Raw genomic sequence first — 27362 nt, 5'->3', positions numbered from 1 at the left:
CTGACTGGAGCGCCTCTCTCCTCCTCAAATGGGCCATGTGTTTATGAACGATCCGTCGCTCCATATCCCCTGGGTATGACAGGAGTCTGGTCACAGAGACAATAATTCCGGGGATCTGACTTGATCCGCCACCGAAATTTCATATCATGACACCATGTTATATTATGCATTTAATAAGAATTTTTAAATGTAGCTGTGGTGATGGCTCATTGATAAGATCTTGAAGCTTGTGAGTTTAAACATAGTAAGAAGTCTCACAACACAAGGGTTAAAGTCCAACAGGTTTATTTGGAATCACGAGCTTTCGGAGCGCTGCCCCTTCATCAGGTGAGTGATGAGTGACTCGCCTGATGAAGGAGCAGCGTTCCGAAAGCTTGTGATTCCAAATAAACCTGTTGGACTTTAACCCGGTGTTGTGAGACTTCTTACTGTGCCCACTCCAGTCCAACGCCGGCATCTCCACATCATGTTTAAACATAAACGTCTTTATTGGTAGGCTTTAACGATGTTCAGTCCCAAATATGGTCTTGTATGGAGCTGTTCCATGCAGGCTTGATGCTTTTCATTTGTGTGACCAATCTTACTCTGGCACGTAATCTCAGTTTCTTTCTCTGTCTGAATTGGCGTTTCTGCTTCAATTTCAATGTTTTCACCTCTTCGGTTAGTTTCTCATTGCCAAGCTTCCCCTTCTTCAATCTCTTATTCTCCCGATTCCATTCTTCACTGCGCTTGGTTCTTATTTTCCCGTTGCTTTTTCATGGAGTTCAGCTTATTCCACATTGTCTCATTAATTTCTCCTTTTCACTTCATTTTGTAAATTTATTTTCTGCAACTTTTTTTAAGGTTTGCTGTCAATCATTTCATCGTGTTGTTTTAAGGCCTTCTCTAGAGCTTTAATTCTATCTGCCGATTCCTCTTCACATTCAATGGTCTCTTGTTTCTTTTGAAGTATTTAATTTCTGCCTTTCTTCCGAGATGAATCCATGATGTTCTGACTGGACGTAGACACTTACAAATGGAATCTTCATTCCTACTTGATTTCACTTCAACCAAACCCTTTTTAGCTTCATAAACAGAAAATGCTGGAACATCTCAGCGGGTCTGGCAGTATCTGTGAGGAGGGAATAGAACCAACGTTTCAAGACTCGAAATGTTGGTCCTATTCTCTCTCCACAGATGCCGTCAGACCTGCTTAATTTTCCAGCATTTTCTGTTCTTGTTTCAGCTTCCAGCATCCACAGGATTTTGCTTTTATCTTTTAGCTTCATTATTGGTGGGGTCGGTCTCTGATGATGTGTTGACTTGTTTCCATTCTGCAATTCTCTTGTTGGTCTTCATTTGGTTATTTAGTGTCTTTCAGTGCTCCCCTTACAGGGTCTGCCATTGCTCTCTTTCTGGGTTTTTTTTTTACCCACCTTCTGGGTTCTTCCATTGCCTCCACTGAGGTCTTCCGTCACTTTTTCCTTGAGCTCTTTGTTGTTTATGGATCTTCTATGGGGTGGCCCTCTATCTGGTGTTTTCTCTAATGTTCCTATCCATTGCCGAGTGTTTCTTCTTGTGGTTGCCGCTTTAAGTGCGTTGCCACTTTAAATACATCACCTCTTTAAGGGCATTTCTGCTTTAAGACTGTGTCGCACAGGCTGTGTCCCTCACACAGGTTGTAGTTGCTTGGATAGAGTTGGCTTCTATTTTCAGGTCTATCTTGCAACAAATGAATCAATGCAGGTGCAGAGTGTCTCTGGCTGTTTCATTTTTTTAACTCTTAAAGCTGCAGCATCGCTGCCTGGTGCCAGCAATTCTTTGCCTTTTTTTCCCAAAATCCTACTTTACAAATTTGAAGCCTTAGCTTTTCTAGCTGCCAGCACCCTGGGACATATCTCCCTTTCCATCCAAAACACTGCTTTGTGTTCTTTTAACTTTTAAAAAAACTTTGCAGCAATCTCTTTTTTCTTAAACTTAAGTTCCACTTTCCCTTAAACACAAAATCACAGCTCTTGCTTCTGAGGGTTATTTTCCGTTCATTTTGTTTTTCTATATATTCCTAAATTCTTGACTGTATCGGCCCATCCAGGCTCGTTCCGCGTCCGTCCCTCAGTGTCTGGCAATATCTCAAAAGGGTCTATTTGTTCAAAGACAGGCACTTGGGTGAGTATCTTTTTGCTTCAGACTTTGATTGAAACAGGATACTCACATGTGTCGGGCCACAAGCAGTGTTCTCATAATCCATCCCATCCTCGTTGCCAGCGTAATGATGGGCGCTTACAGACTTGGTTAGGAATGCAAAGGGTATTTATGAACAAGGAAAAACTGTACAGAGGCCGACACCCCCCCCCCAAACAAACCACCCCTCTGCCACCCCCCCCCCGCTCCATCCCCTACATGCCTTCTACATGCCTTCTGAATCTGTTCTGCCCAAGGAAGGACTCCACCTCCTGGGATGATAACCCACACTCAGTCCCAATTGGACCCCCCCTCTCCCCCAAGTCGGGTAACCCTTTAATGCTGTTGTCCTTAAGGAGACAATCACTACAAATCGCCACAATGTTATTTCAGCACCTTCCTGTGTCACGACACTTGTCATGAAGGCGTGTTTTGCTTTGTTCTTCTAATCAAAGAGCATTGTTGATCAAAGCGTTCTTCATTACCAAATTCAATATTCTGAAAGAGGTTTCAATTCCGCAATGTGTATCACAGATTAAATAAGTGAGTGGAGTGGATGACAGGGGAAGGCGGACATGGGCTATGGAGGGATATTAAATGGATGGAGATTGTTCGATGTTGTGAGGGGATTTGTCTTGCCTTGTGCTTCCGGATGATGGGCGGTTTTTCAATATTTCTGCTGGGAGATTTTGCTGTGGCAATGCTTCACCAAATGATGTGCTCGCTCTGCCCAAGCACTCGCAGGGAAGAAGGTGTTTTTATTTAATTTTTGCAAAGTGAAAATCCCACCCCAAGGTCCTGAAGTTGAACTAGGCACGGTGGCATAATGGTGAGCACTGCTGTCTCACAGCGCCAGGGACCCGGGTTCAATTCCCGGCTCGGGTCACTGTCTGTGTGGAGTCTGCACCTTCTCCCCGTATCTGAGTGGGTTTCCTCCGGGTGCTCCGGTTTCCTCCCACAGTCCAAAGATGTGCGGGTTAGGTGAATTGGCCATGATAAATTCTTCCTCAGTGCACCTGAACAGGCGCCGGAGTGTGGCGACTGGGGGATTTTCACAGTAACTTCATTGCAGTGTTAATGTAAACCTACTTCTATCTAATCAATAAACTTTCACTAAGGCTGGAGCCCGGTAGTGAGTGAGCAGCATTGACTGCGCTGAGAGAGTGGAGTAGGCAGCTTTGTCCACAGGGCACAGCAGCGGGAGCTTACGGCTTACAGAGAGGCCAACACATCATTCCCACACAGCATGCTGAACTGGGGAAAGCAGGAGGGGAAGATTAAGGAGATCAGGACACGGGGAAATCATTAAAATAACACCCAGTTGGTGTAGTGGAAGCGGGCACAAGAGCAACATTTAAGAGGCAACAAGATGGGTACATGAATAGAGAAGGAATAGAGGGGTACGGACCGAGTAAGGGCAGAATGTTTTTTTTGTATTTAGGGCATTATGATCAGCACGGGCTTGGAGGGCCGAAGGGCCTGTTCCTGCGCTGTACTTTTCTCGTGCGGACGGAGCAGTGTCGGAAGGAGAAACAGCATTTGTTTCACAAAGTCAGGCTGCCCCGAACACTCGACAGCCAATGCAGCGCTTTGTGAAGCATTGCCATTGATCTAACCTGGAGAAATAGTAACCAATTTCCACACAGTAAAAACTCCCAAAAACAGCAATAAGAGAAACAACCAGTTAAGCAGCTGTTTCAGCAGGATTGTTAAAGTATAAATATTAACCCAGCAGAACAGGGTGAACTCCATTGCACTCCCTGCTGGGTGTTCACCCGAAACAGTTTATCAGCGGCACTCCCTCAGTACTGCCCCACTGACAGTGCAGCACTCCCTCAGCACTGACCCTCTGACAGTGTGGCACTCCCTCAGCACTGACCCTCTGACAGTGCAGCACTCCCTCAGTACTGCCCCTCTGACTGTGCAGCACTCCCTCAGTACTGACCCTCTGACAGTGCAGCACTCCCTCAGTACTGACCCTCTGACAGTGCAGCACTCCCTCAGCACTGACCCTCTGACAGTGCAGCACTCCCTCAGCACTGACCCTCTGACAGTGCAGCACTCCCTCAGTACTGACCCTCTGACAGTACAGCACTCCCTCAGCACTGACCCTCTGACAGTGCAGCACTCCCTCAGTACTGACCCTCTGACAGTGCAGCATTCCCTCAATACTGACCCTCTGACAGTGCAGCACTCCCTCAGTACTGACCCTCTGACCGTGCAACACTCCCACAGTACTGACCCTCTGACAGTGCAGCACTCCCTCAGCACTGACCCTCTGACAGTGCAGCACTCCCTCAGTACTGACCCTCTGACAGTGCAGCACTCCCTCAGTACTGACCCTCTGACAGTGCAGCACTCTCTCAGTACTGACCCTCTGACAGTGCAGCACTCCCTCAGTACTGACCCTCTGACAGTGCAGCATTCCCTCAATACTGACCCTCTGACAGTGCAGCACTCTCTCAGTACTGACCCTCTGACAGTGCAGCGCTCCCTCAGTACTGACCCTCTGACAGTGCAACACTCCCTCAGTACTGACCCTCTGACAGTGCAGCACTCCCTCAGTACTGACCCTCTGACAGTGCAGCACTCCCTCAGTACTGAGCCTCTGACAATGCAGCATTCCCTCAGTACTGAGCCTGACAGTGCAGCACTCCCTCTGTACTGGGATGAAAGGAGTTGAAGAGCCTTTTTTCATCTGAACCCACCTTGCCGTGAAGGATCTGGAGAAAAGTTCTACCCGACCGTGCCGATTCCCATTTGGCCGCAACAACCCACCTGCTGGTCTCAAGTGAACCGTGTTCCGACATCTCCCGGTCAGGACGGAGGAGGGAGGCAGGTACGTCTTGGATGCGACTGAGCTCCGAGTAACTTCCCACCCGGAAAGTTCAGGCTTTGGTAAGAAGTTCTCGGAGCTCAAGCTCGCTTTCCTCAGTCCGGCCTTCCTCCTCCCAGTGTCCCCCTGCCGACCGGTTACCAAGGTTACCCCTCACCTCCAGGCTTGCGACTGGCCCAGGCTACATTACGGCTCGCACTCACTTGGATTTGTTCTCCTCATAGTGAGCACTGGTCTTAATGTATCTGGCCAACTCTATCTGCATGTCTCCAAATAGGGGCACCACCTGCAGTTGCTGCAAGAGAACAGAGACAAGGTGTTGATCGCAATGAAAACCCATCAGCTCACACACAACTCACAGGGCTGACTACACTCCAAAGATGTCCAAGGGGAGGCAATGGCCCAGTGGTATTATCGCCAATTAGTCCAGAAACTAACGTTCTGGGGACTCGGGTTCAAATCCCGCCACGGCAGATGGTGGAATTTGAATTCAATAAAAAATGATCTGGAATTTAAAATCTACCATGAAACCATTGTCGATTGTCGGAAAAATCCATCTGGTTCACTAATGCCCCTTTAGGGAAGGAAATCCGCCATCCTTACCTGGTCTGGTCTACATGTGACTCCAGAGCCACAGAAATGTGGTTGACTCTCCACTGCCCACCAAGAGTAACTAGGGATGGGCAATAAATGCTGGCCAGCCAGCAACACCCATGGAATTAGGGTGGATTGGCGATGATAAATTGCCTCTTAATGTCCAAAGATGTGTAGGTTAGGTGGATTGGCCATGGTAAATGCCCAGGGATGGGCCTGAGTAAGATACTCTTTTGGAGAGTGGGTGCAGACTCGATGGGCCGACTGGCCTCTTTCTGCACTGTAGGCATTCTATGGCACACTGCGTATGCGCAAGCTTCCTGCGACAGAAGGCACCCAAATCAAGCTCTGGACAGAATTATAATTGGGTTTACAGAACAGAAACAGGCCATTCAGCCCAACATGCTGGTGTTGATGCTCCAAATGAGACTCATGCTACATCTCCTCCGCCCCCCCACCCCACCATCCTTCTGTTCCTTTCTCCCTCGCGCCTTTACCTGTCTTACTCTTCGATGCTATTCACCTAAACTCTTACGTGTGTCAGAGTAAGAGAGGGCGACAGCCCGGAAAAAGGCCCTTCGGCCCATCATGCCTGCGCCAATCAAAGATGAACTACCTAACTATTGTAATCCCATTTTGCAGCACTTGGCATCGCAAGTGCACATCTAAATGCTTCTTAAATGTTATGAGGGTCTCTGCCTCCACCATCCTTTCAGGCAGTGAGTTCCAGACTCCCACCAACCTTTGGGTGAACAAGTTTTCCTCACATCCCTTCGAAACTTCTTGCCCCTTATCTTAAATCTCTGCCCCCTGGTCATTGATCCCTCCACCAAGGGGAAAAGTTTCTTCCTGTCTACTCTATTCAAGCCCCTCATAATTTTATACATCTCAATCATGTCCCCCCCTCAGTGTCTTCTGCTCCAGGGAAAATAACACCAGTTGGTTTAATCTCTCATCATGACTAAACCTCTCCAGCCCAGGCAACATCCCGGTAAATCTCCTCTGCATCCTTTCCACTGCTATTCTCACCACTCTCTGGTTAGAAACATTTCTCCTGAATTCCCTATTGGATTTTTAAGGGACTATCTTTCATTGATAGTCCCTAGTTCTGGATCCCCCCGCCCGGACAAGTGGAAACATCCTCTCCACATGTGCCCCGTCAAACACTTTCATAATCTTAATGAACTATCACGCCATCCCTCAGCCTTCTTGTTTCTAGAGAAAAGAGCCCAGCCTATTCAATCTTCCCTGATCGATAGATCTTCTCGTTCCTTCTCCAGTGCTCTAGACGCTGTTGGTAAAACCAGGAACAGGTAAGGGGGCACTTTACAAACTCCAGTTCCATGCCGGGTATTGGTGGCACTTTCTTGATAATGATCTAACCAAACTGCCACATCCGGCAAAGTCCAGAGCACCTCCTCCAGGCCCACCCTGAGGAGGGTGGGTCTGGAGGAGGTGAAAGTGTTGAAAGTGTTGAAAGTGGCAGAACGTTCGAGATTGTGGAGTGTGGATCGAGGTGTGAATGAGCATGCTGCACATTGTTTAGCGAGTTTCCTAATCTCAGCTCGCTATTTTAACAATAGTTGGGAGTCAGTTTCAAATGATCACATTCCAGCGTAAAGTCTTCCAGTGGGGCTTCGCTTGGGGGCTGGCAGTCCCTCAACGTTAAGTTGTGCGATTCAGAGAATGTGTCAATAAAAAGCAGAGTGTTTCTCACTGTGGAGACTGGTGTTTCTCGGGGTGGGGTGTGCGGCAGACAGTGGATTCTGAAAGGGGGCTCGTTCACGCTCCTTGAAATTATCTTTCAGAATTCAGTCGATGGTCGGACGGTTAGCTTCCCCAGAGGTACCCGGGTTTGAACAGGGATCCACTGCAGACCAGAGAAACATAGAAACTAGAAGCAGGCGTAGGCCATTTGGCCCTTTGAGCCTGCTCCACCATTCATTGTGATCATGGCTGATCATCGAATTCAATATCCTGATCCTGCCTTTCCCCCATATCCCTTGATCCCTTTAGCCCCAAGACCTATATCTAGCTGCCTCTTGATAGAAACATAGGGGCAAATTTTACCATCCTGCCCACCAAGGGAATCGGAGCAAGCGAGGGGCAGACCATGGAAAGATCCATTGACCTCGGGTGGGATTTTCCGGTTTTGGGACGCGCAAGGCCAGAAAATCCCACCTATAATTTCTTCTCGATAGAAACATAGGGACGAATTCTACCGTCCCACAGGAATTGGAGCAGGCGAGGGGCTGACCATAGAAAGGTCCGTCGACCTCGGGTGGGATTTTCCGGTTTCGGGACGAGCCAGCTGGAAAATCCCACCTATAATTTCTTCCGGATAGAAGATAGACCGATTCACTTAAACTCAGCAAATGAGGAGGCTGTCGCATGGCTCCGGGGATTCTTATTCCAGGATAGGTTCCAGTGTGAACAGATTGGAAGGTAGCAAATGCAGCCCCGCTATTCAGGAAAGGAGGGAGAAAGGAATTGGGAACTGGAGGCCAGCTTGCCTGAGATAGTTAGTGTTGAATTTGTGTTGTAATGGAATACATGTTTAAGTTGGTAATTAAGCACAGTTGTCCCTGTAACAAGGCCCAGGATGTGCACCTCTTAGAATACCAGCTCCCAGATTAAGGCAGTAATGGTTTGTCCAATCAATGAGCCCTGCATGTGTATATAATGTGGAGTGTCACGGTTACTGGACTCTGGGTGAGTCCCTGCATGAGGAAGTACCTGTCCGAATGTTGCTTACTACGCAAAGAAATCTAAACTTGGTGAAGGGATGCCGGCCTTGAAGAAGTTATTTCAGTCCCCAATTGGGGAATATTCGGGGGGGGGGGTCATTGTAAGAGTATATAAACCAGTTCATTCTGAGTGTCTGGAAGGAACTGGGAGAGTCTGGAACTATACAGTCTTGGAAATAAACCTGATTTGATGCACAGGCTAGTTTCAGACACAATTGACAGAGGTCAGTATGAGGGAAAATGTATTATTAGGGATGTGATAACAGGGCATTCAGAAAATGTCATGATTATGCAGATTTATGAAAGGGAAATTGTGTTTGTCAAATCTGTTTTTTTTAGGGTTGTTCCCAGTAGGATTCTCAGGGGGGTTGACAGAGTAGATGCTTAGAGGTTGTCTCCCCTTGTGGGAGAGTCTGGAACCAGAGGGCATCATCTCAGAGTAAGGGGGTCTCCCATTGAAGACTGAGATGAGGAGGAATTTCTTCTCTCAGAGGGGAGTGAATCTGTGGAATGCTTTCCCGCAGAGGGCTGTGGAGGCTGGGTTGTAAAGAATGTTCAAGGCTGAGATAGACGGATTTTTAAACAGTAAGGGAATCGAGGGTTATGGGGATAAGGCGGGGAATTGGAGTTGAGGATTATCACATCAGATCAGTTGCGATCTCATTGAATGGCAGAGCAGATTCGATGGGCCGAATGGCCTACTTCTGTTCCTACGTCTGATGATAGGTAAGAGGAGCAAGTGAATATGGATTTTCAAAAAACATTCAATAAGGTACCTGCAGGTTATTACACAAAATTAGGGCTCATGGGATTGTGGGTAATATAGCAGTGTGAGTTGTTAACAGACAGAAAACACTGAGTGGGAATAAACATTTTCTATTCAGGTTGTCAGGCTTCATCCGTCAACAATCCGAAGAAGGGTGCAGGCGTGATGTAACCACGTTATGGGGATAGGGCCTGGGCGGGACTGTGATCTGTACAGACTCAATGGGGCGAATGGCCTCCTTCTGCACTGTAAGGATTCTATGTTCTGTGTTTGTTGATACCAAGTTAAGTTGTAAAGTAAGCTTGGTGAAGGAAGCTAAGGAGTTACAAAGGGATATGAAGAGGCAGTGGGCAGGAAGATGGCAGACTGAATATCATGAGGGGAGATGTGAAGCTATTCACTTTAATAGGGATTTGGAATATTTCTTAAACGGCGAGAGGCTGGACAATGTTGGCACTCAGAAGGAGATGGCTGTCATTGTCCACAAGTTATAGAGAGCTAACATGCAGGTACAGCAGGCAGTCAGGAAAGCAAATAACATGTCAGGCTTTATTGCAGGAGGATTGGATTATTAGAGTTAAAAAGTCTTAATGCAACCCTATGGTCATTTGCTAGGAAAAAAAGACTTTTGTCAAAGCTTTTCATCTCGACTCATCAGGACATTTCGCAACAATACAAAGGCAAGCGAGAGAATAAATTGATACTGAACGAGAAGAGGGTGCTGATTGGTGGACAATGGAGCACAGTATAGTTTTTGCCTCACTTACTTGTCCTGAAGGGAGTACAATACGTATTTAATAAACTGATATCTGATATGAGGGGATTGTCGTATCAAGAGAGATTAAGTAGAATAGGCCTTATTCATTAGAGCTTAGCAGAAAGTTAGGTTATCCCATTGAAACATAAAATTCTTAGCAGGCTTGAGGGGATATTTCCCACGGATAGAGAGCCTTGGTCTCGGGGTCAAAGCCAGAGGATAAGAGGTCAGAGGTCAGACATTTTAGGGCCCAGGATGAGGAGAAATCTCGTCACTCAATGAGGAGGTTGTGAATTGTTAGAATTTGCTACCCCAGAGCACTGTGGGTACTCAGTTATTCAGTATATTCCAGATTGAAATCAATAGATTGTCATGAAACATGGAAACATAGAAGATAGGAGCAGGAGGAGGCCATTTGGCCTTCAAGCCTGTTCCGCCATTCATCACAATCATGGCTGTTCGTCCAACTCAATAGCCTAATCCTGCTTTCTCCCCATAACCTTTGATCCCATTCATCCCAAGTGCTGTATCCAGCCGCCTCTTCAATACATTCAATGTTTTGGATCAACTACTTCCTGTGGTAATGAATTCCACAGGCTCACCACTCTTTGGGTGAAGAAATGTCTCCTCACATCCGTCCTAAATGGTCTACCCCAAATCCTCAGACTGTGACCCCTGATTCTGGACTCCCCCACCATCGAGAATATCCTCCCTGCATCTACCCTGTCTAGTCCTGTTAGAATTTTATAAGTCTCTATGAGATCCTCCCTCATTCATCTGAACTCCAGCAAAAACAATCCTAACCTAGTCAATCTCTCCTCATACATCAGCCTGGTAAACCTTGCTGCACTCCCTCGAGAGCAAGAACATCCTTCCTCAGAAAAGGAGACCAAAACTGCACACAATACTCTAGGTGTGGCCTCACCAAGGCCCTGTATAATTGCAACAACACATCCCTGCTCCTGTACTCGAAACCTCTCGCAATGAAAACCAACATACCATTTGCCTTCTTTACCGCCTGCTGCATCTGCATGCTTACCTTCAGTGACTGGTGCACAAGGACACCCAGGTCCCGCTGCACACTCCCCTCTCCCAATTTACAGCCATTCAGGTAGTAATCTGCCTTCTTGTTTCTGCTTCCAAAGTGAATAACCTCACATTTATCCAAATTATACTGCATCTGCCATTGATTTGCCCACTCACCCAACCTGTCCAGATCATCCTGAAGGATCTCTGCATTCTCGTCACAGTTCACCCTCCCGCCCAACTTGGTATCATCTGCAAACTTTGAGATGTTACATTTTGTTCCCTCATCCAAATCATTAATATATATTGTGAAATTCTAAAGGAATCAAAGGATGTAGGGCTGGGATGGGATGTGGAGTTGAGGTCAAAGATCACACTGAATGTAGAAGCAGATTGAAAGGGCTGATTGGCCTGCCCTGTTATGATTCCTTATGTTCTAAGGAAATATATCTGGGAGCTGTAATTCCATTCTGGCGGGAGACCATTTCACTTGAGGCTGATGGAATAGAAATGGAAATAGCCTTAAATTTTCCGTGCGAGGTGACAGTTCCCTGACCTCCTTGGGGCGGGGGAGTCCGGCTTCTTACCCGGAAAAACTTGTCGATCTTACTGAGGTTTATCCGTTTCTTGGTGTCCAGTTTGTAGATGTTGCTTACGTTCCCATCCATCAGGTACAAGCCGAACCCCATCACCTGTCGATATAGAACAAACAAGGTTCAGTGGACAGGGATATAAAAACACAGTGGCTACAAGAGCAGGTCAGAGGCTGGGAATTCTGCGGCAGGTAACTCACCTCCTGATTCCCCAAAGCCACTGCACCATCTATATGGCACAAGTGTGATGGAATACTCCCCAGTTGCCTGGATGGATGCAGCTCCAACAACAGTGAAGAAACTCGACACCATCCAGGACAAAGCAGTCCGCTTGATCAGTACCCCATCTCCAATCTTAAAACATTCACTACCTCCGTCAAAGACACGCATATTCTGAATAATCCTGAATGTGCTAATAACTACACCATCAAAAACTTTAAGATAATCTGTCATGCTCATAATGTGGGTCATTTACGCTTGCTGGAAGCGACACACACTCATAAGCAGTGACCCATTCTCTGCATACTAAAGGAATATGTTCAGGCCTTGTACCTTGAAATACCCGGAAGCTTGGGGACCAATAATATGCCCCATTGCTTTTCAGTGGCCATGCCTCCGCCAACCAGAGTAGACTTGAATGTTTATGGAAGTGAGCTGATTTGCCCTGGATGGTGTTGAGCTTCTTGAGTGTTGTTGGAGCTGCACCCATCCAGGCAAGTGGGGAGTATTCTATCACACTCCTGACTTGTGCCTTGTGGATGGTGGACAGGCTTTGGGGAATCAGGAGGTGAGTTACTAGCTGCAGGATTCCTAGCCTCTGACCTGCTCAGATAGCCACAGTATTTATATGGCTCGGCCAGTTCAGTTTCTGGTCAATGATGTTGAAAAGATGTTGAAAGTGGGGAATTCAGCCTTCTGGAAATCAAAATTAACTACATCTACTGGTCTCCCTTTATCTACCCTGCTTGTTCTGTCCTCATGGAACTCTAATACATTTTTAAAACATGGTTTCCCTTTCCCAAACCAGTTGACTCCGTCTGATTGTATTGTGATTTTCCGACACGATCTCCCTAATAATGGATTCTAGCATTTTCCCAATGATAGATATTAGACTAACTGGCCTGTAGTTTCCTGCTTTCTGCCTCTCTCCTCTCTTGAATAGTGGTGTTATATTTGTGGTTTTCCAATCCACTGGGACTTTTCCAGAATTTGGGAAATTTTGGAAGATTACAACTAATGCGTCCACTATCTCTTCCATTAAGACCCTAGAATCCAGACCATCAGGTCCAGGGATCCTGTCCGCTGTAAGACCCATCTGTTTTCCCAGTACTTTTTCTCTCGTGGTTGTAATTGTTTTAAAGTTCCTCCCTCCCTTTCAGCCTCTGCTATCTCACTATTATTGAGCTGCTTTTTGTGTTTTCTACAGTGAAGGCAGAAACAAAATATTCATTCAAATTCTCTGCCATCTCTTTGTTTCCCATTATTCACTCCCTGAATCGCAGCCTCTCAGGGATCGATGCTCACTTTAGCTACTCTTTTCCTTTTTATATATTTTTTGAAGCTTTTACTATGCGGGTGGCATGATGTCACAGTGGTTAGCACTGCTGCCTCACAGCGTGAGGGACCCCAGATTCAATTCCCAGCTTGGGTCACTGTCTGTGTGGAGGTTGCACATTCTCCCCGTGTCTGCATGGGTTTCCTCCGGGTGCTCTGGTTTCCTCCCACAATCCAAAAGATGTGTAGGTTAGGTGCGTTGGCCGTGTTAAATTCTCCCTCAGTGTAACTGAACAGACGCCAGAGTGTGGCGACTAGGGAATTTTCACAGTAACTTCCTTGCAGTGTTAATGTGACAAATAAATAAACTTAAGCATGTTTTTATATTTCCTGCAAGTTTTCTCACATTCTTGAATTTTTCCCTCTTCATTTGTTTTTTTGGTTATCCTTTGCTGGCTTTAAAACATTCCCCAATCTTCTGGCCTATCACTGACTCTGCACAGAGTTTGTACATTTTATGAATTCAATTTGATACCCGTCTGATTCTCAAGACTGTGCATTGCAGCCTCACTCAAGAGACTGATACAACACAGAAGGAGGCCATTCAGCCCATCAGACCTGTACTGGTTCTTTGATAGAGCTATTCAATTCGTCACCATCTCTCTGCTCTTTCCCCATTATCCAGCCATCCTCTCACTGGCGATATCTAATCGATTCCCTGGAGCTTAGAATCAGTTCCTGTCGAGGTTAATTTCGTGTTGCGGGAGGGACATTATGAACTTATGAAGGCAAGGAAATGGGGATGAGGAGCTTATCAGCCATGGTCGAATGGCGGAGCAGACTCGATGGGCCGAATGGCCTAATTCTGCTCCTATATATTATGAACTTATGAATATAGGAGATATGTGCGACAGAGGACAGACCCATCCCGTACATTCCTGATACACAGATTGCGGAGACACACCTGTATCACACGCGTGAATGAATTGTGAGCTGCGTCCCACTGTGTGACACTGAACAATCTCTCTTACCTTCAGCAGCATGTGTTTCTCGCTGGGGGTCAGGTACATCTTATTCTCATAGTAATCGACGCAGATATTGACGATATCGGCTAGGAGCTCCTCGTAACCGGGGATCACCTCCAGTTGCTGGTGCAGACACTGAAACACAGCATGTCTCCGTTAGAGACAGATCAACCCGGCCTTCGACCCCCCCAAACCCTGATCCCTGTTGGACCTCCCCCCCCCCCCACCTCCCCACCCCCCCCCCCCCCCCCCCCCCGCCCCCCCCTATCAATCCCCCAGCCCACGGTCTTCCCCACACCCCACCACCGTGAGCCACCCACCCACAGGAGGCCTGAGACCAGACATTGTATGGTGACAACAAGATGTTCAAACTGAACCGTCTCTATTCTCATAAGATAAAGGCAAAATACTGCAGATGCTGGAATCTGAAACTAAAGCAGAAAATGCTGGAAAATCTCACCAGGTCTGACAGCATCTGTGGAGAGAGAACAGAGCTAATTCTTCAAAATGTTAGCTCTTTCCATTTAAAAAAAATATTCATTCAAGGGACATGGGGGTCGCTGGTTGGCCACAGCACAGGAACAGACCCTTCTGCCCCCCCCATAGCCTGCACCCACCATGCTGCCCGACTGAACTAAAACCCTCTACCCTTCCGTGGACCATATCCCTCTATTCCCATCCTATTCATGTATTTGTCAAGATGCCCCTTAAAAGTCACTATCGTATCTATTTATTGCCCATCCCTAGTTGCCCAAAGGCAGTTGCGAGTCCTCCATATTGCTGTGGCTCTGGAGTCACATGTCGGCCAGACTGGGTAATGACGGCAGATTTCCTTCCCTCAAGGACATTAGTGAACCAGATGGGGTTTTCCGACAATCGGCAATGGTTTCGTGGTCATCAGTAGATTCTTAATTCCAGATATTTTTTATTGAATTCGAATTCTACCATCTGCGGGATTCGAACCCGGGTCCCCAGAACATTAGCTGAGTTTCTGGATCAATAGTCTAGCGATGATATCACGAGGCCATCACCTCCCCGTGGATGCTGCCAGACCTGCTGAGATTTTCCAGCATTTTCTGTTTTTGTTTGTATTCACACCCCAGGCTATCCGGCCCCCGGTACAGAGTTTAACAACTCCGAACATTATCTCCCAACTTTGTCACCATATTCTTCCAATATGGATCATCCCGTTCAGATACTGTCCCTCTCCCACGACCCCCCCACCCCCACTCTCTTCCTCCCCTCCGCTCTTTCCCACTCTTACCTGGGTTATTCTGTTGTGATTCGCCAGGAACATGGAAAGGTTCTGAGATTCCTGGATGGATTGGGGATCGGCCATTTTCCTCAAGAATTGAGCGGCCCTGGAATGGTTCAAGACTCAGAGTGGGTCAGTCATTCCCGACATAGTCCCAGAGAGCTGAACTGGGCAACATCACAGCAAAATCCCACATTCACAGCAGATATTTCCTAAATCAATTCGAGTATTTTAATCCATGTCTCCTATTTTGTTCTTGCTCTCACTGGGGTGGAGTTCCCTCCCTTCCTCCGTCCTCGAACACACTGACCCTCACTGGGGTTCAACTCCCTCCCTTCCTCCCTCTGATCACACTGACCCTCACTGGGGTCCAGTTCCCTCCCTCCCCCTCTGAACACACTGACCCTCACTGGGGTTCAACTCCCTCCCTTCCTCCCTCCGAACACACTGCCCTCACTGGGGTCCAGTTCCCTCCCTCCCCCTCCGAACACACTGACCCTCACTGAGGTCCAGTTCCCTCCCTCCCCTTCCGAACGCACTGACCCTCACTGGGGTCCAGTTCCCTCCCTCCCCCTCCAAACACACTGACCCTCACTGGGGTCCAGTTACCTCCCTCCCCCTCCGAACACACTGACCCTCACTCGGGTCCAGTTCCCTCCCTTCCTCCCTGGAAAACACTGAGCCTCACTGGGGTTTGGTTACCTCCCTCCCTCCCTCCTGGAAATCCGGGAGTCAGGAGTTGACTCGTACTCCCATAACTGAGATTGAACTTTACTGGATAAGAATTTACAGCAAGTAATTGGGGTCATGAAACAAGCTCATTGAATGGAGCAACAGGCTAGAGGGGCTGAATGGTCACTACCTGCTCCTGTGTAACAGGCTTGATCTGCTGAATGGTCATCTCCTGTTCCCATGTAATCAGCTTGAGGGGTCGAATGGCCTCCTCCTGTTCCTCTGTAACAGGCTCGAGGGGACAAATGACCTCTTCCTGTTTCTGTGTAATAGACTGGAGGGGCTGAATAGTCACTACCTGCTTCTGTGTAACAGGGTCAAGAGGCTGAATGGTCATCTCCTGTTCCCATGTAATCAGTGTAAGAGGCGGGAGAGGCTGAATGGCCTCCTCCTGTTCCTATGTAACAAACTGGAGGGGTTGAATGGCCTCCTCCTGTTCCTGTGTAACAGGTTTAAGGGGCTGAATGGCCTTCTTCTGTTCCTGTGTAACAGGTTAGAGGGGCTGAATGGCCTGCTCCTGTTGCTGTGTAACAGGTTATAGAGGGGCTGAATGGCCTGTTCCTGTCCCTGTGTAACAGGTTATAGAGGGGCTGAATGGCCTGTCCCTGTGTTAGTCAGTGTGGTGCCGCACTGACCTTTTGTACGCAGAGTGGTCGTTCTTGACACTGCATTTCATGTTCTTCAGCTCATCCAGCACAGCAAACATGTTGATGAACTTGCCGAGGGTGAGCAGGTAAGCCTCCGACACAAAGTCCTTGCGTCTCTCTGCGTGACACAGCCTCTTCACCTCGTTACAGAAGCGTTCAATGGCCTTGCGCTACATTCAAACAACAGAGAAAAGAAACCCATGTTAAACTGACACAAAATATCACAACACCAGGTTAAAGTCCAACAGGTTTATTTGGAATCACGAGCTTTCAGAGCGCCGCTCCTTCATCAGGTGGGTCAGTGATGAAGGGGCAGCGCTCCGAAAGCTCGTGATTCCAAATAAACCTGTTGGACTTTAGCCTGGTGTTGTGAGACTTCTTACTGTGCCCACCCCAGTCCAATGCTGGCATTGGTTACCAAATGGGATGACAGGCTGTGCAGTAAGTTTTTTTTTATAGTTTATTTATTCGTGTCACAAGTAGGCTTACATTAACACTGCAATGAACTTACTGTGAAAATCCCCTAGTCATCACACTCCGGCACCTGTTCGGGTACACAGAGAGAATTTAACATGGCCAATTCATCTAACCAGCACGTCTTTCAGACTGTAGGAGGACACTGGAGCACCCGGAGGAAACCCACGCAGACACGGGGAGAACGTGCAGACTCTGCACAGACAGTGACCCAAGCTGAGAATCAAACCCGGATCCCTGGCGCTGTGAAGCAGCAGTGCTAATCACTGTGCCACCATAAAGGTCTAGGTGGGATTGCTGTCGGTGCAGGCTTGATGGGCCAAATGGCCTCCTTCTGCACTGTAGGGATTCTATGATTCTATATAATCTCAGCACACTATCTGGAGGAAAGCAGGAGGACATCATGAAGGAGAAACATTTTCCACATTCTCTGCTAACGCCGGGGTCAGGACCTGCCCGCGACCCTGTTTCAATACCTGGAAATACATGAACTTCATCAGCTTAGTAACCTCCGGTTCCAGAACCTCCACAGTCTTCTCATAGATCTCCACACGGTTTGGCTGTTCATTACACTTGACCTGTGGGTTTGAACAGACATTGTAATTATCCAGCAGACTGAATAGTGGGACAGCAGAGCGAACAACATGGGGTGCAACAAGTTGCTTCATCCATGATCCTTTCCCCTTGATAATGTCCGAGTATTTGACGTTTTGGAAAATCGAAAAGGAGGAGGGGTTGTCCTGATAACAAGGATAATAGTGAGGTGGAATTTTGCTTTGAAGATCAGTATTAGTATGGGTGGAGATAGGAATTAACCATGGACAGAGAGCACTTGTGGGAGTAGTTTACACACTCCCTAACAATAGCTATACTACTGGACAGAGCAGCAATCAGGAAATAATGGGAGTTTGTAACAAACGCAATGCAATGGCTGTGGGAGACTTCAATCTTCACAGATCCATTGAATTGTTACAATGCAGAAAGAGGCCATTCGGTCCCTCATGTCTGCACCAGCTCTTCAAATGAGCTATTCACGTCCTGCCATTCCCCTGCCTTCTCCCTGTAACCCTGCACCTTCTTCCTTTTCAGATAACACCCCCTTTCCAACGCCTCGATTGAACCTGCCTCCACCGCACTCTCAGGCAGTGCATGCCAGACCCTAGCCACTCACTGGGTGGAAAGGTATTTTCTCATCTCGCTTTTGCTTCTTTTACTAATTACGTTAACGCTGTGCCCTCTTGGTCTCCATCCTCTCAGCAATGGAAATGTCTACTCTTCCCAGACTCCTGATTTGGAATAACTCTATCAAATCTCCTTTCAGTCTTCTCTTCTCCAAGGAGAATAGTCCTAACTTCTCCAATCAATCTTCATAACTGAAGTTCCTGATCCCTGGAACCATTCTTGTGAACCTTTTCTTCACTCTCTCTAATGCCTTCACATCCTTCTTAAAGTGCAGCACCCAGAACTGAACACAATACTCCAGCTGAGGCCAAACTATTGTCTTACAATCGTTCACTTTCACCTTCTTACTCTTGTAGCCCACATCCCCATTAACTAAGCCCATCATACTGTTTACTTTATTAACCAATCCCTCAGGCTGTCCTGCCACCTTCAATAATCTATACAAAATACTCCCAGGTCCCTCTGCTCCTGCAACCCTTGTAGAGTTGTACCTTTGCAATGACTTTAATCGGGCAATTGAGGTGGGCCTGTTAGAATATGAACTCCCTGATTAAGGGCCAATCAGGGGGCCTCTTGCTTTGTATTTAACCAGGCGTGTCAGTTCCTCTGGGACTCCGAGTGTAGACTGCTAACTGAAATCACTCTGTATGCTGTTGTCAGACTTGTAAATAAAGGGATTTTGGTGAAGGGACTTCTGCCTCCGAGGACTTATTACAACCTTTTATTTCAGGTTGTCTCTCCATGTTCTTCTTCCCAATCTGCATCATTTCACATTGAATCCTTTATCTGCCAACTATCCACACACTCCAACTTGTCTATGTCGTTTTGAAGTTCTAAGCCCTCTTCACAATGCTTCCACGTTTTGTATCATGCACACATTTTGAAATTGTGCTCTGTAACCAAGGTCTGGGTCAATATATAGTCAGGAAAAAGCAAGGGTCCAACACTGACCCCTGGGGAAAGGGAGGTCAAAGCAGATTCAAAAGAAACATCCAAAAGATAAACACTTCGCAGGGCTGTGGAGAAAGACCTCTTTCAAAGGGCCATCACTAGCTAAATGGGTTGAATGGCCTCCTACTGCACTGTATTCTGCTTCTTCAATTTTGTCCTCTTGCACATCCCTGGTTTTCCACCATTAATAGCTGTGCCTTCAGCTCTCTAAGATCTAAGATAGGAATTTCCTCCCTCTCTCTCTCTCTGCCTCCAGCACACTCCTTAAATCCCACCCCCTCGACCGAGCTTTTGGCCACCTGTCTGAATATCTCCTTGTGCATCTCCGTGTCAAACCTTTGTGGGGGCAACTTGTTCCTGGGAGGTATCTGGGGATATTTTACAAGGTTAAGAGGCGCTATGTGAATGCAAGTTGTTGATGTGTGATTCTCTTGACCGTGGGTTGAACGTTAATGTTACCTGTGGAATGGCTCGCGAGCAGCTCCTCCACGTGTAGAGCATCACCGCGTATTCATGCCCCTCCTCCAGCATCTCGTTCTGTCAAAGGAAAGGTTGTAATTCCATTAACAATGCTGCTAACTTATTCCATTGCAGGTGCAGCAGATAGTGTTGCGCTGGTGATGGCCAAAGAGGATGGCAGAATTGGATCTGCCAGTGACAGACAGAGAGTGACGGTAGGGTTGGGTTAGCCAATGAGAGACAGAGAGTGACGGTAGGGTTGGATCTGCCAGTGACAGACAGAGAGTGATGGTAGGGTTGGGTTAGCCAATGAGAGACAGAGAGTGATGGTAGGGTTGGGTTTGCTCGGCAACATTGGCCTCTGTTTGATAATGGGGATCTTCTGAAAGTGGTTGAAAATTAAACCTCTCGAGAAAGAAACGAAAACCCAGATGCCCTTTACTGAAACCATGGTAACATTCGGCTTTGCATGGTCAATTGAACCAATGTTGATTACTGTCTGGCTAACCCAGAGTTGATTTCCTTGGTAGAATTCAACTCTGGACTCCAGATGATAAAAAGCAAAGAGGGAGACACTGGAGAAAATGCAAAAACGTTTTATGAGGGAGAGAGTTTATAACCAATAAAAATGAACAAGCTTTTTTTTCCCTCTTTCCGGAAGAGAGAACGCTGAGGGAGTGATGTGATAGAGGTCTTTTTGACCATGAAAGGGTTTGATAGGGTAGACAAAGAGAAAATGTTCCCTTTTGTGGAAGAAACCAAAACCAGACGCCAGAAATATAAGATAATTCTGAATAAATCCAAAGGGGAATTCAGGAAAAAACTTATTTACCCAGAGTGCTGAGAACATGGCGCTAAGTACCACAGCGAGTGGGTGAGGTGAATAAGATAGATGTATTTAAGTGGATAAACGCAGAGCAGAGAGGAATAGGAGGAGATGATGATGGGAGGAGCGTGAGGAGGCACGTGTGGAGCATCAGCACCAGTATGGACCTTGTTAGGCTGAATGGCCTGTTTCTCAGTTGTAAATGCTGAGTGATGTGATATTCAGTGTGATGCTGATTCACTTCACAGGAGAGAAAAATATATTTCAGCAAAGACCCCCATCAAAATGCTAAATAGATGAAGGACTTCTAATTGGTCATTATTCAATAGGTTGTGAGCATGTCATTTTGGAGTGGCCATAATAAAGTTCACCATCAAATCGCATCGCTGGCAGGATTGGCAAAACAATCTGGCGATTGTGTAACTAATCATCCAGTTAAAAACAACCATAAAGCTGCCAGATTGTCATTAAAAACCCAACTGGTTTACTAATGTGCCTTTAAGGGAAGGAAACCCACTGACCTAATCCAGTTTGGGCCTCCAAATGACTCCAGTCTCGATGTGGTTGACTGTTAATTGACCTCTGACATGATTTAGGGAATCACTCAGTTTCTATTACTCTGTTTCAGTTCCCCATTGGGGTTGAGGTTGGTTTATACATTTTCGTGAAGATCACCATTACAACGCTAAAGGGAGACAGGGAATTGATAATGTTCTTCTCCAACTTGTTCCGGATCAGCATTCTGCTCAAGAGCAAAACAGCCCATTTGATTGGCACCCCATCCACCACTCTCAACATCCACTATCAATGCACAATGGCAGCTGTGTGTATCAACTACAAGACGTATTGCAGGAACTCAACAAGGCTCCTTTGACAGCATCTTCCAAATCCAGGACCACTGGCCTAGCTAGTGATGCCCACATCCTATAAAAGGTAAATAAGTAAATAAAAGAGGGTGGAATAAGCTACATGTTATTCAGTATTAAGAAGGGCAATAGCAGCAGGTACATGTGAACACCACCACCTGCAAAGTCCCCTCCAAGTCACTCACCATCCTGACTTGGAAATATATTGCCATTCCTTCACTGTTGCTGGGTCAAATTCCTGGAACTCCCTCTCAATAACAGCACTGTGGAGTGGCACGGTGGCACAGTGGTTAGCACTGCTGCCTCACAGCGCCAAGGACCCGGATTCGATTCCGGCTTTGGATGACTGCCTGTGTGGAGTCTGCACGTTCTCCCCGTGTCTGCGTGGGTTTCCTCCGGGTTCTCCGGTTTCCTCCCACAGTCCAAAGATGTGCAGGTTAGGTTGATTGGCTAAATTGCCCCTTAGTGTCAAGGGGATTAGCAGGGTAAATACTTGGGGTTACAGGGAGAGGGCCTGGATGGGATTGTTGTCGGTGCAGGCTCGATGGGTCGAATGGTCTCCTTCTGCACTGTAGGGATTCTATGCAGGGAATCAAGAAGGCAGCTCACCGCCACCGTCTTGAGAGTGATTAGGGATGGGCAATAAATGCTGGCCTCGCCAGTGATGCCCACATCCCATGAAAGGGTAAATAAATAAATAAGAGAGTGGAATAAGCTACAGGTTATTCAGTATTAAGTTGAGAAGCACAGGAAGGTGATGGTGCAGATATCAGTGTGCGACATTGCACTGGCACACTGGGGCCTCATAGTGTTTACCCAATGTCCGATAGTCTCACGGACCCTCTGCAAAGTGGTCGGGGCTCCACCCAGCCCACTTTGAAAGCGTTATTAACAGAGGGAGAGCTGGTTGCAGACAGAAGCAGAGTTAGTTTTGGACAGAGCTGAGTGGTGGAGAGTTACTCACCATGCTGGAGTGTACAGTAGCCTGTTCGATGTACCTGGCGATCCCAGTAACAAACGCGTTCCTGTCTTCAAAATTGGTGTCAAAGTTGGCCTGAGGATGAAGGATAAATGCGGAGTTTTACAGAAAAGTGAAATGTGCTCATTCTATGGTGTATGAATGGAACATCCGACATGACCCGCGCACCATGGGACTCCTCCATACTCTGTCACCAGAAACCCAACAATCGTATGCCTCATTTGCAATAGCTGAATCAGGTTCCCTGTCAATACTTGGACCAGGTCACTCTCTTTAGAGAGAGGAGTCACACCAGAGCACAGCATAACATCAGGACCTTGTACAACAGGTTAGTAACGTCAGTCATTATTTTGTTCTTTATTGGTTGCTAATTCACTGGCCGTGGTGAATCGGTTATAACAAAGAACAAAGAAAATTACAGCTCAGGAACAGGCCCTTCGGCCCTCCAAGCCTGCACTGACCATGCTGCCCAACAGAACTAAAACCCCTTACCCTTCCGGGGACCGTATCCTCCATTCCCATCCTATTCATGTATTTGTCAAGATGCCCCTTAAAAATCACTATCATATCCGCTTCCACAACCTCCCCCGGCAATGTGTTCCAGGCACCCACCACTCTCTGAGTAAAAAACTTGCCTCGTACATCTCCCTTAAACCTTGCCCCTCGCACCTTAAAACTACGTCCCCTAGTAATTGACTCTTCTACCCTGGGAAAAAGCTTCTGACTATCCTCTCCGTCCATGCCCCTCACAATCTCCATATGATTGGAGTATTGGTCGGGTGTCCATTAGTCCAACGTCTTGGAGTCTCTACAACACAAACCTACCTGGTACATGATGGAGGAGGGAGGTGGTTCAATGCATGGCTGTTGGTCTGGGAGGGGCAGCTCCTCCAACAGGTCCACATTGGACAGAGCATCCTCCAACGTCACGTGCGTCGTCATGGCTGCGCCCAATCAAAACCTGACAAGATTAATCTGGGGGTGGAAATATAAAAAATAAGGAATATCATTTAGAATGAATGTCACAGAATGGCAATGGTCCCAAACCAAGACAGACAGGAACTGTCAAAACCGATTTCAGAATCCTTTAAATTGTAATCCTCCCTAAATATTTCTCATTCCCTTTGTTTTTCTCTCTCTCTCTTTTCCACTGGATATCCTGAAGGTGCAGACTCTCACTGGGTTTCAGTCCCAAAGCAGCCGCCCCCCCCCCCCACCGCCTCCCCCACTGCCATCCCAGTACCTCACTCAGTCCAACTGTGGAAGAATTTAGCTTCTCTGCCATTTGGCCATTCACACCTTCTATTCTCTCTATGGACTGCCATTAGCAGCCTTTCCCCTTGTTTTTGTGGCTGTGATTCGTCTTTCGTTCCCTCACCCTACAGTGTGGATGTCTCCCACTTTCTGTGCCTTTTGGCTTTGGCGGGGGGTCATCTGGACTCAGGGTGTCGGCTCTTTTCTCTCCTTGCAGAAGCTGCCAGACCTGCTGAGATTTTCCAGCATTCTTTCTTTTGGTTTCAGATTCCACCATCCGCGGTAATTTGCTTTTGTCCTATGTTCAATTAGTCTGCATTTGCAAGCTACCTTGGTCAGAACATTGAATACAGGAGTTGGGACGTCTTGTTGAAATTGTACAAGACATTGGTAAGGCCACATTTGGAATACTGTATACAGTACTGGTCACCTTATTATAGAAAGGATATTATTAAACTAGAAAGAGTGCAGAAGAGATTTACTAGGATGCTACCAGGACTTGATGGATTGAGTTATAAGGAGAGGCTGGATAGACTGGGACTTCATTCTCTGGAGTGTAGAAGGCAGAGGAGTGATCTTATAGAGGTCTATAAAATAATGAGGGGCACAGATCAACTAGATAGTCAATATCTTTTCCCAAAGGTAGGGGAGTCTAAAACTAGAGGACATAGTTTTAAGGTGAGAGGGGAGAGATACAAAAGTGTCCAGAGGGGCAATTTTTTCATACAGAGGGTGGTGAGTGTCTGGAACAAGCTGCCAGAGGTAGTAGTAGAGGTGGGTACAAGTTTGTCTTTTAAAAAACATTTAGACAGTTACATGGGTAAGGTGGGTATAGAGGGATATAGGCCAAATGCGGGCAAATGGGACTAGCTTAGGGTTTTTAAAAAAAGGGCAGCATGGACAAGTTGGACCGAAGGGCCTGTTTCCATGTTGTAAACCTCTATGACTCTATAATCCAGAAGGTGAGGAGGCCATTTTAGCTGAGCCTATCTGGTCTGAAGGGGCACATTCGGGGTACACATTTGCCCCTGTAATACCCTGCATCAGAGCCACCTTGATCAAACCCCCCTCAGGCCTCTCCTTTCTGGGGGGCCCTTTATAACTAGGAGCCACCCAATTAAGGTGGGAATGGGGAGAAATTTCTTCTGCAAAAGGGTCATTAATCTGAAATTCTCCATCCCAGAAATCAATGGGGGCTGGATCACTGAATAGATTTAATGCTGAGTTCGGCAGATGCTTGATTAACAAAAGAGCCAAGGTTTACGGGGGATTGGCAGGAAAGTGGAATTGAGACCGCGATCTCAATTCATGATCTTACTGAATGGTGAAGCAGGCTCGAGGGGCTGAATTGCTTCCTTGCGTTCTTGTGCGGTTAACATAAACAAAACCCAAAAGTTCTCTACCAGCAAGTAAATAGCAAATGGGCAGCAAGTGGCAGGATGGGGCCTACGAGGGACAGAGACAGTGAGATATGTCGAGAGGCACAGCGCAAGGTTTGAACATTTAGAGTGTATTATTTTGTATCGGTGTTTGCTCGGAAAGAGAATGCCAACAAATTATCTTGAGAAGTGGAGATGGTCGAGGTAATGGATGGAATGAAAGTTACAACCAGGAGGTATTGGAACAGCTACGTTTGGAGCGGGTAAATCGTCTGCTCCAGATGGCTGGCATCCAAGGTTTCTAAGGGAAGTGAGGTGGGAGATAGAGGGAAGAATTGCCATAATCACCCAATTCTTCCAAGATGGAGGACTGGGTAGAGGTGTTAAAGGATTGGGGAGTGATATCTTTATTCAAGAAAGGGTCCAAGAACATTTCTGGTAACTACAGGCCAGTCAGTTTGTAATCCCTGCGTGTGTGTGTGTGTGTGCGCGTGTGCAAGAGAGGGAGAAAGTGGATAAGACATAGAGATGGAGAGGCTGAGGGAGAGAGAGAGAGAGAGAGAGTGAGGGAGAGAGAGAGAGTGAGGGAGAGAGAGAGAAGGAGAGGGAGAGAGAGAGCGTGAGGCAGAGAGAGGGCGAGGGGGAGAGAGCTCAAGAATGCGAGGGAGAGGGCAAGGCAGAGAGAGGGAAAGGGCGAGGGAGAGGGTGGGGGAGAGAGAGTAAGAGGGCAAGGGAGAGGGTGAGGGAGACAGAGAGAGAGGACGAGGGAGAGAGTGAGGAAGAGAGAGGGAGGAAGAGAGAGGGAGGGCGAGGGAGAGAGAGGAAGGGCGAGGGAGAGAGAGGGAGGGCGAGGGAGAGAGAGGGAGAGGGCAAGGGAGAGGGTGAGGGTGAGGGAGAGAAGGGGAGGGTGAGGGAGAGAGAGGGTGAGGGTGAGGGAGAGAGAGGGAGGGTGAGGGAGAGGATGAGTAAGAAAGAGGGTGGGTGATGGAGAGGGCGAGTGATGAGCAAGGCTTTAGGAGCTAGAATCATTCCGATTAGCTAAAGGCACACGGATATGGGGATTTAAGGTGCTGCAAACCGATACAGTGTGGGGGGGGGGGGGAAATAAAAGGATGTTTTGTATCGGGGTGGCCGACCTTTAACAGATTAAGTTGTTGACGAGAGCCACATGGTGAGACCCGCCCTCTCGACCTTTCCCCTGACAATGGAGAAAGTTGCTGTTGCTGCCGGCAGCTTTAACGCCGCTTTCCTCGCCCGCTGCACCATCCCACCAGAAAAATGGGAAAATTGCACCCATTGGTTTTCAGCTTCCCAATGTGGAACTGGAATCAATCATACTTCCTCCAGCACTGGGAACCAGGACAGCCACATGGTAAACGGATGGTGCTAGAGGTTTAGAGGGAGGCAGTGGTGAGGGGGAGCTCGGTGCCGTCAGCTGACATGTGGAATCCGACACACTTCCAGAAAGCGTCACCAACGGGCAGCGTGTAGGCGGAAAATAGGAGGGGGAGAAAGTCAGATCCTTGGGCAATACCACAGGTAACCATCCAAGAGAAAAAGAAGCTTTGCAGGTGATCCCTTTGCATAATTGGATAGTTAAGAATGGAACTAAGCAAAGGTAATCCCATTCATGGAATCATAGAATCCCTACATTGCAGAAGGAGGCCATTCAGCCCGCACAGACAACAATCCCACCCAGGCCCTATCCCCGTAACCCACATATATACCCTGCTAATTCCCCTGACACTAAGGGTTAATTCAGCATGGCCAGCACATCTTTGGACTGTGGGAAGAAACCAGAGCACCCGGAGGAAACCCACGCAGACACAGGAAGAACGTGCAGACTCCGCACAGACAGTCACCCAAGGCTGGAATCGAACCCGGGTCCCTGGCGCTGTGAGGCAGCAGTGCTAACCACTGTGCCACCGTGGCGCCCCACTCAGGTTGTCAATGGTGGTGAAGCTGTTGGAGCAGGGATGGGGAGGTCAACTATGCGAGAGAGTGCAAACAGGTCAAATAGAATGGTGAGGGATAGTTTGCCAGGGTTACAACAGATAGGATGTGGACAAAGAACAAAGAAAATTACAGCACAGGAACAGGCCCTTCGGCCCTCCAAGCCTGCACCAACCATGCTGCCCATCTGAATTAAAACCCCCTACCCTTCCAGGGACCATATCCCTCTATTCCCATCCTATTCATGTATTTGTCAAGACGCCCCTTAAAAGTCACTACCGTATCCGCTTCCATGACCTCCCCTGGCAGCGAGTTCCAGGCACCCACCACCCTCTGTGTAAAAAGACTTGCCTCGTACATCTCCTTTAAACCTTGTTCTTTGCACCTTAAACCTATGCCCCCTAGCA

The 27362-nt window shown here is 47.5% G+C and overlaps 1 protein-coding gene across 5 annotated transcripts in view; it reads right to left on the bottom strand.

Annotated features, from left to right (window-relative positions):
• Positions 1 to 27362, bottom strand: part of cyfip2 (cytoplasmic FMR1 interacting protein 2) — a 121827-nt gene that overhangs the window by 61265 nt on the left and 33200 nt on the right. For 4 of the 5 annotated variants that reach the window (XM_078231817.1, XM_078231818.1, XM_078231820.1 and 1 more), the window contains exons 2-10: positions 23195 to 23344; positions 22355 to 22444; positions 19699 to 19776; positions 17583 to 17684; positions 16621 to 16802; positions 15263 to 15359; positions 14005 to 14133; positions 11474 to 11578; positions 5200 to 5291 (exon numbers count right to left, since the gene is read on the bottom strand). In XM_078231817.1, the coding sequence (XP_078087943.1) occupies positions 5200 to 5291; positions 11474 to 11578; positions 14005 to 14133; positions 15263 to 15359; positions 16621 to 16802; positions 17583 to 17684; positions 19699 to 19776; positions 22355 to 22444; positions 23195 to 23311 (992 nt within the window). In that variant the 5' untranslated portion in view covers positions 23312 to 23344. Of the gene's footprint in view, positions 1 to 5199; positions 5292 to 11473; positions 11579 to 14004; positions 14134 to 15262; positions 15360 to 16620; positions 16803 to 17582; positions 17685 to 19698; positions 19777 to 22354; positions 22445 to 23194; positions 23345 to 27362 lie in introns of those variants that run through there. The other variant, XM_078231821.1, reaches the window with a different exon arrangement.

This window comes from Mustelus asterias, chromosome 16 (genome assembly GCF_964213995.1).
Source record: "Mustelus asterias chromosome 16, sMusAst1.hap1.1, whole genome shotgun sequence".
NCBI lineage: Eukaryota > Metazoa > Chordata > Chondrichthyes > Carcharhiniformes > Triakidae > Mustelus > Mustelus asterias.
This window is presented reverse-complemented; position numbering and strand designations above follow the sequence as displayed.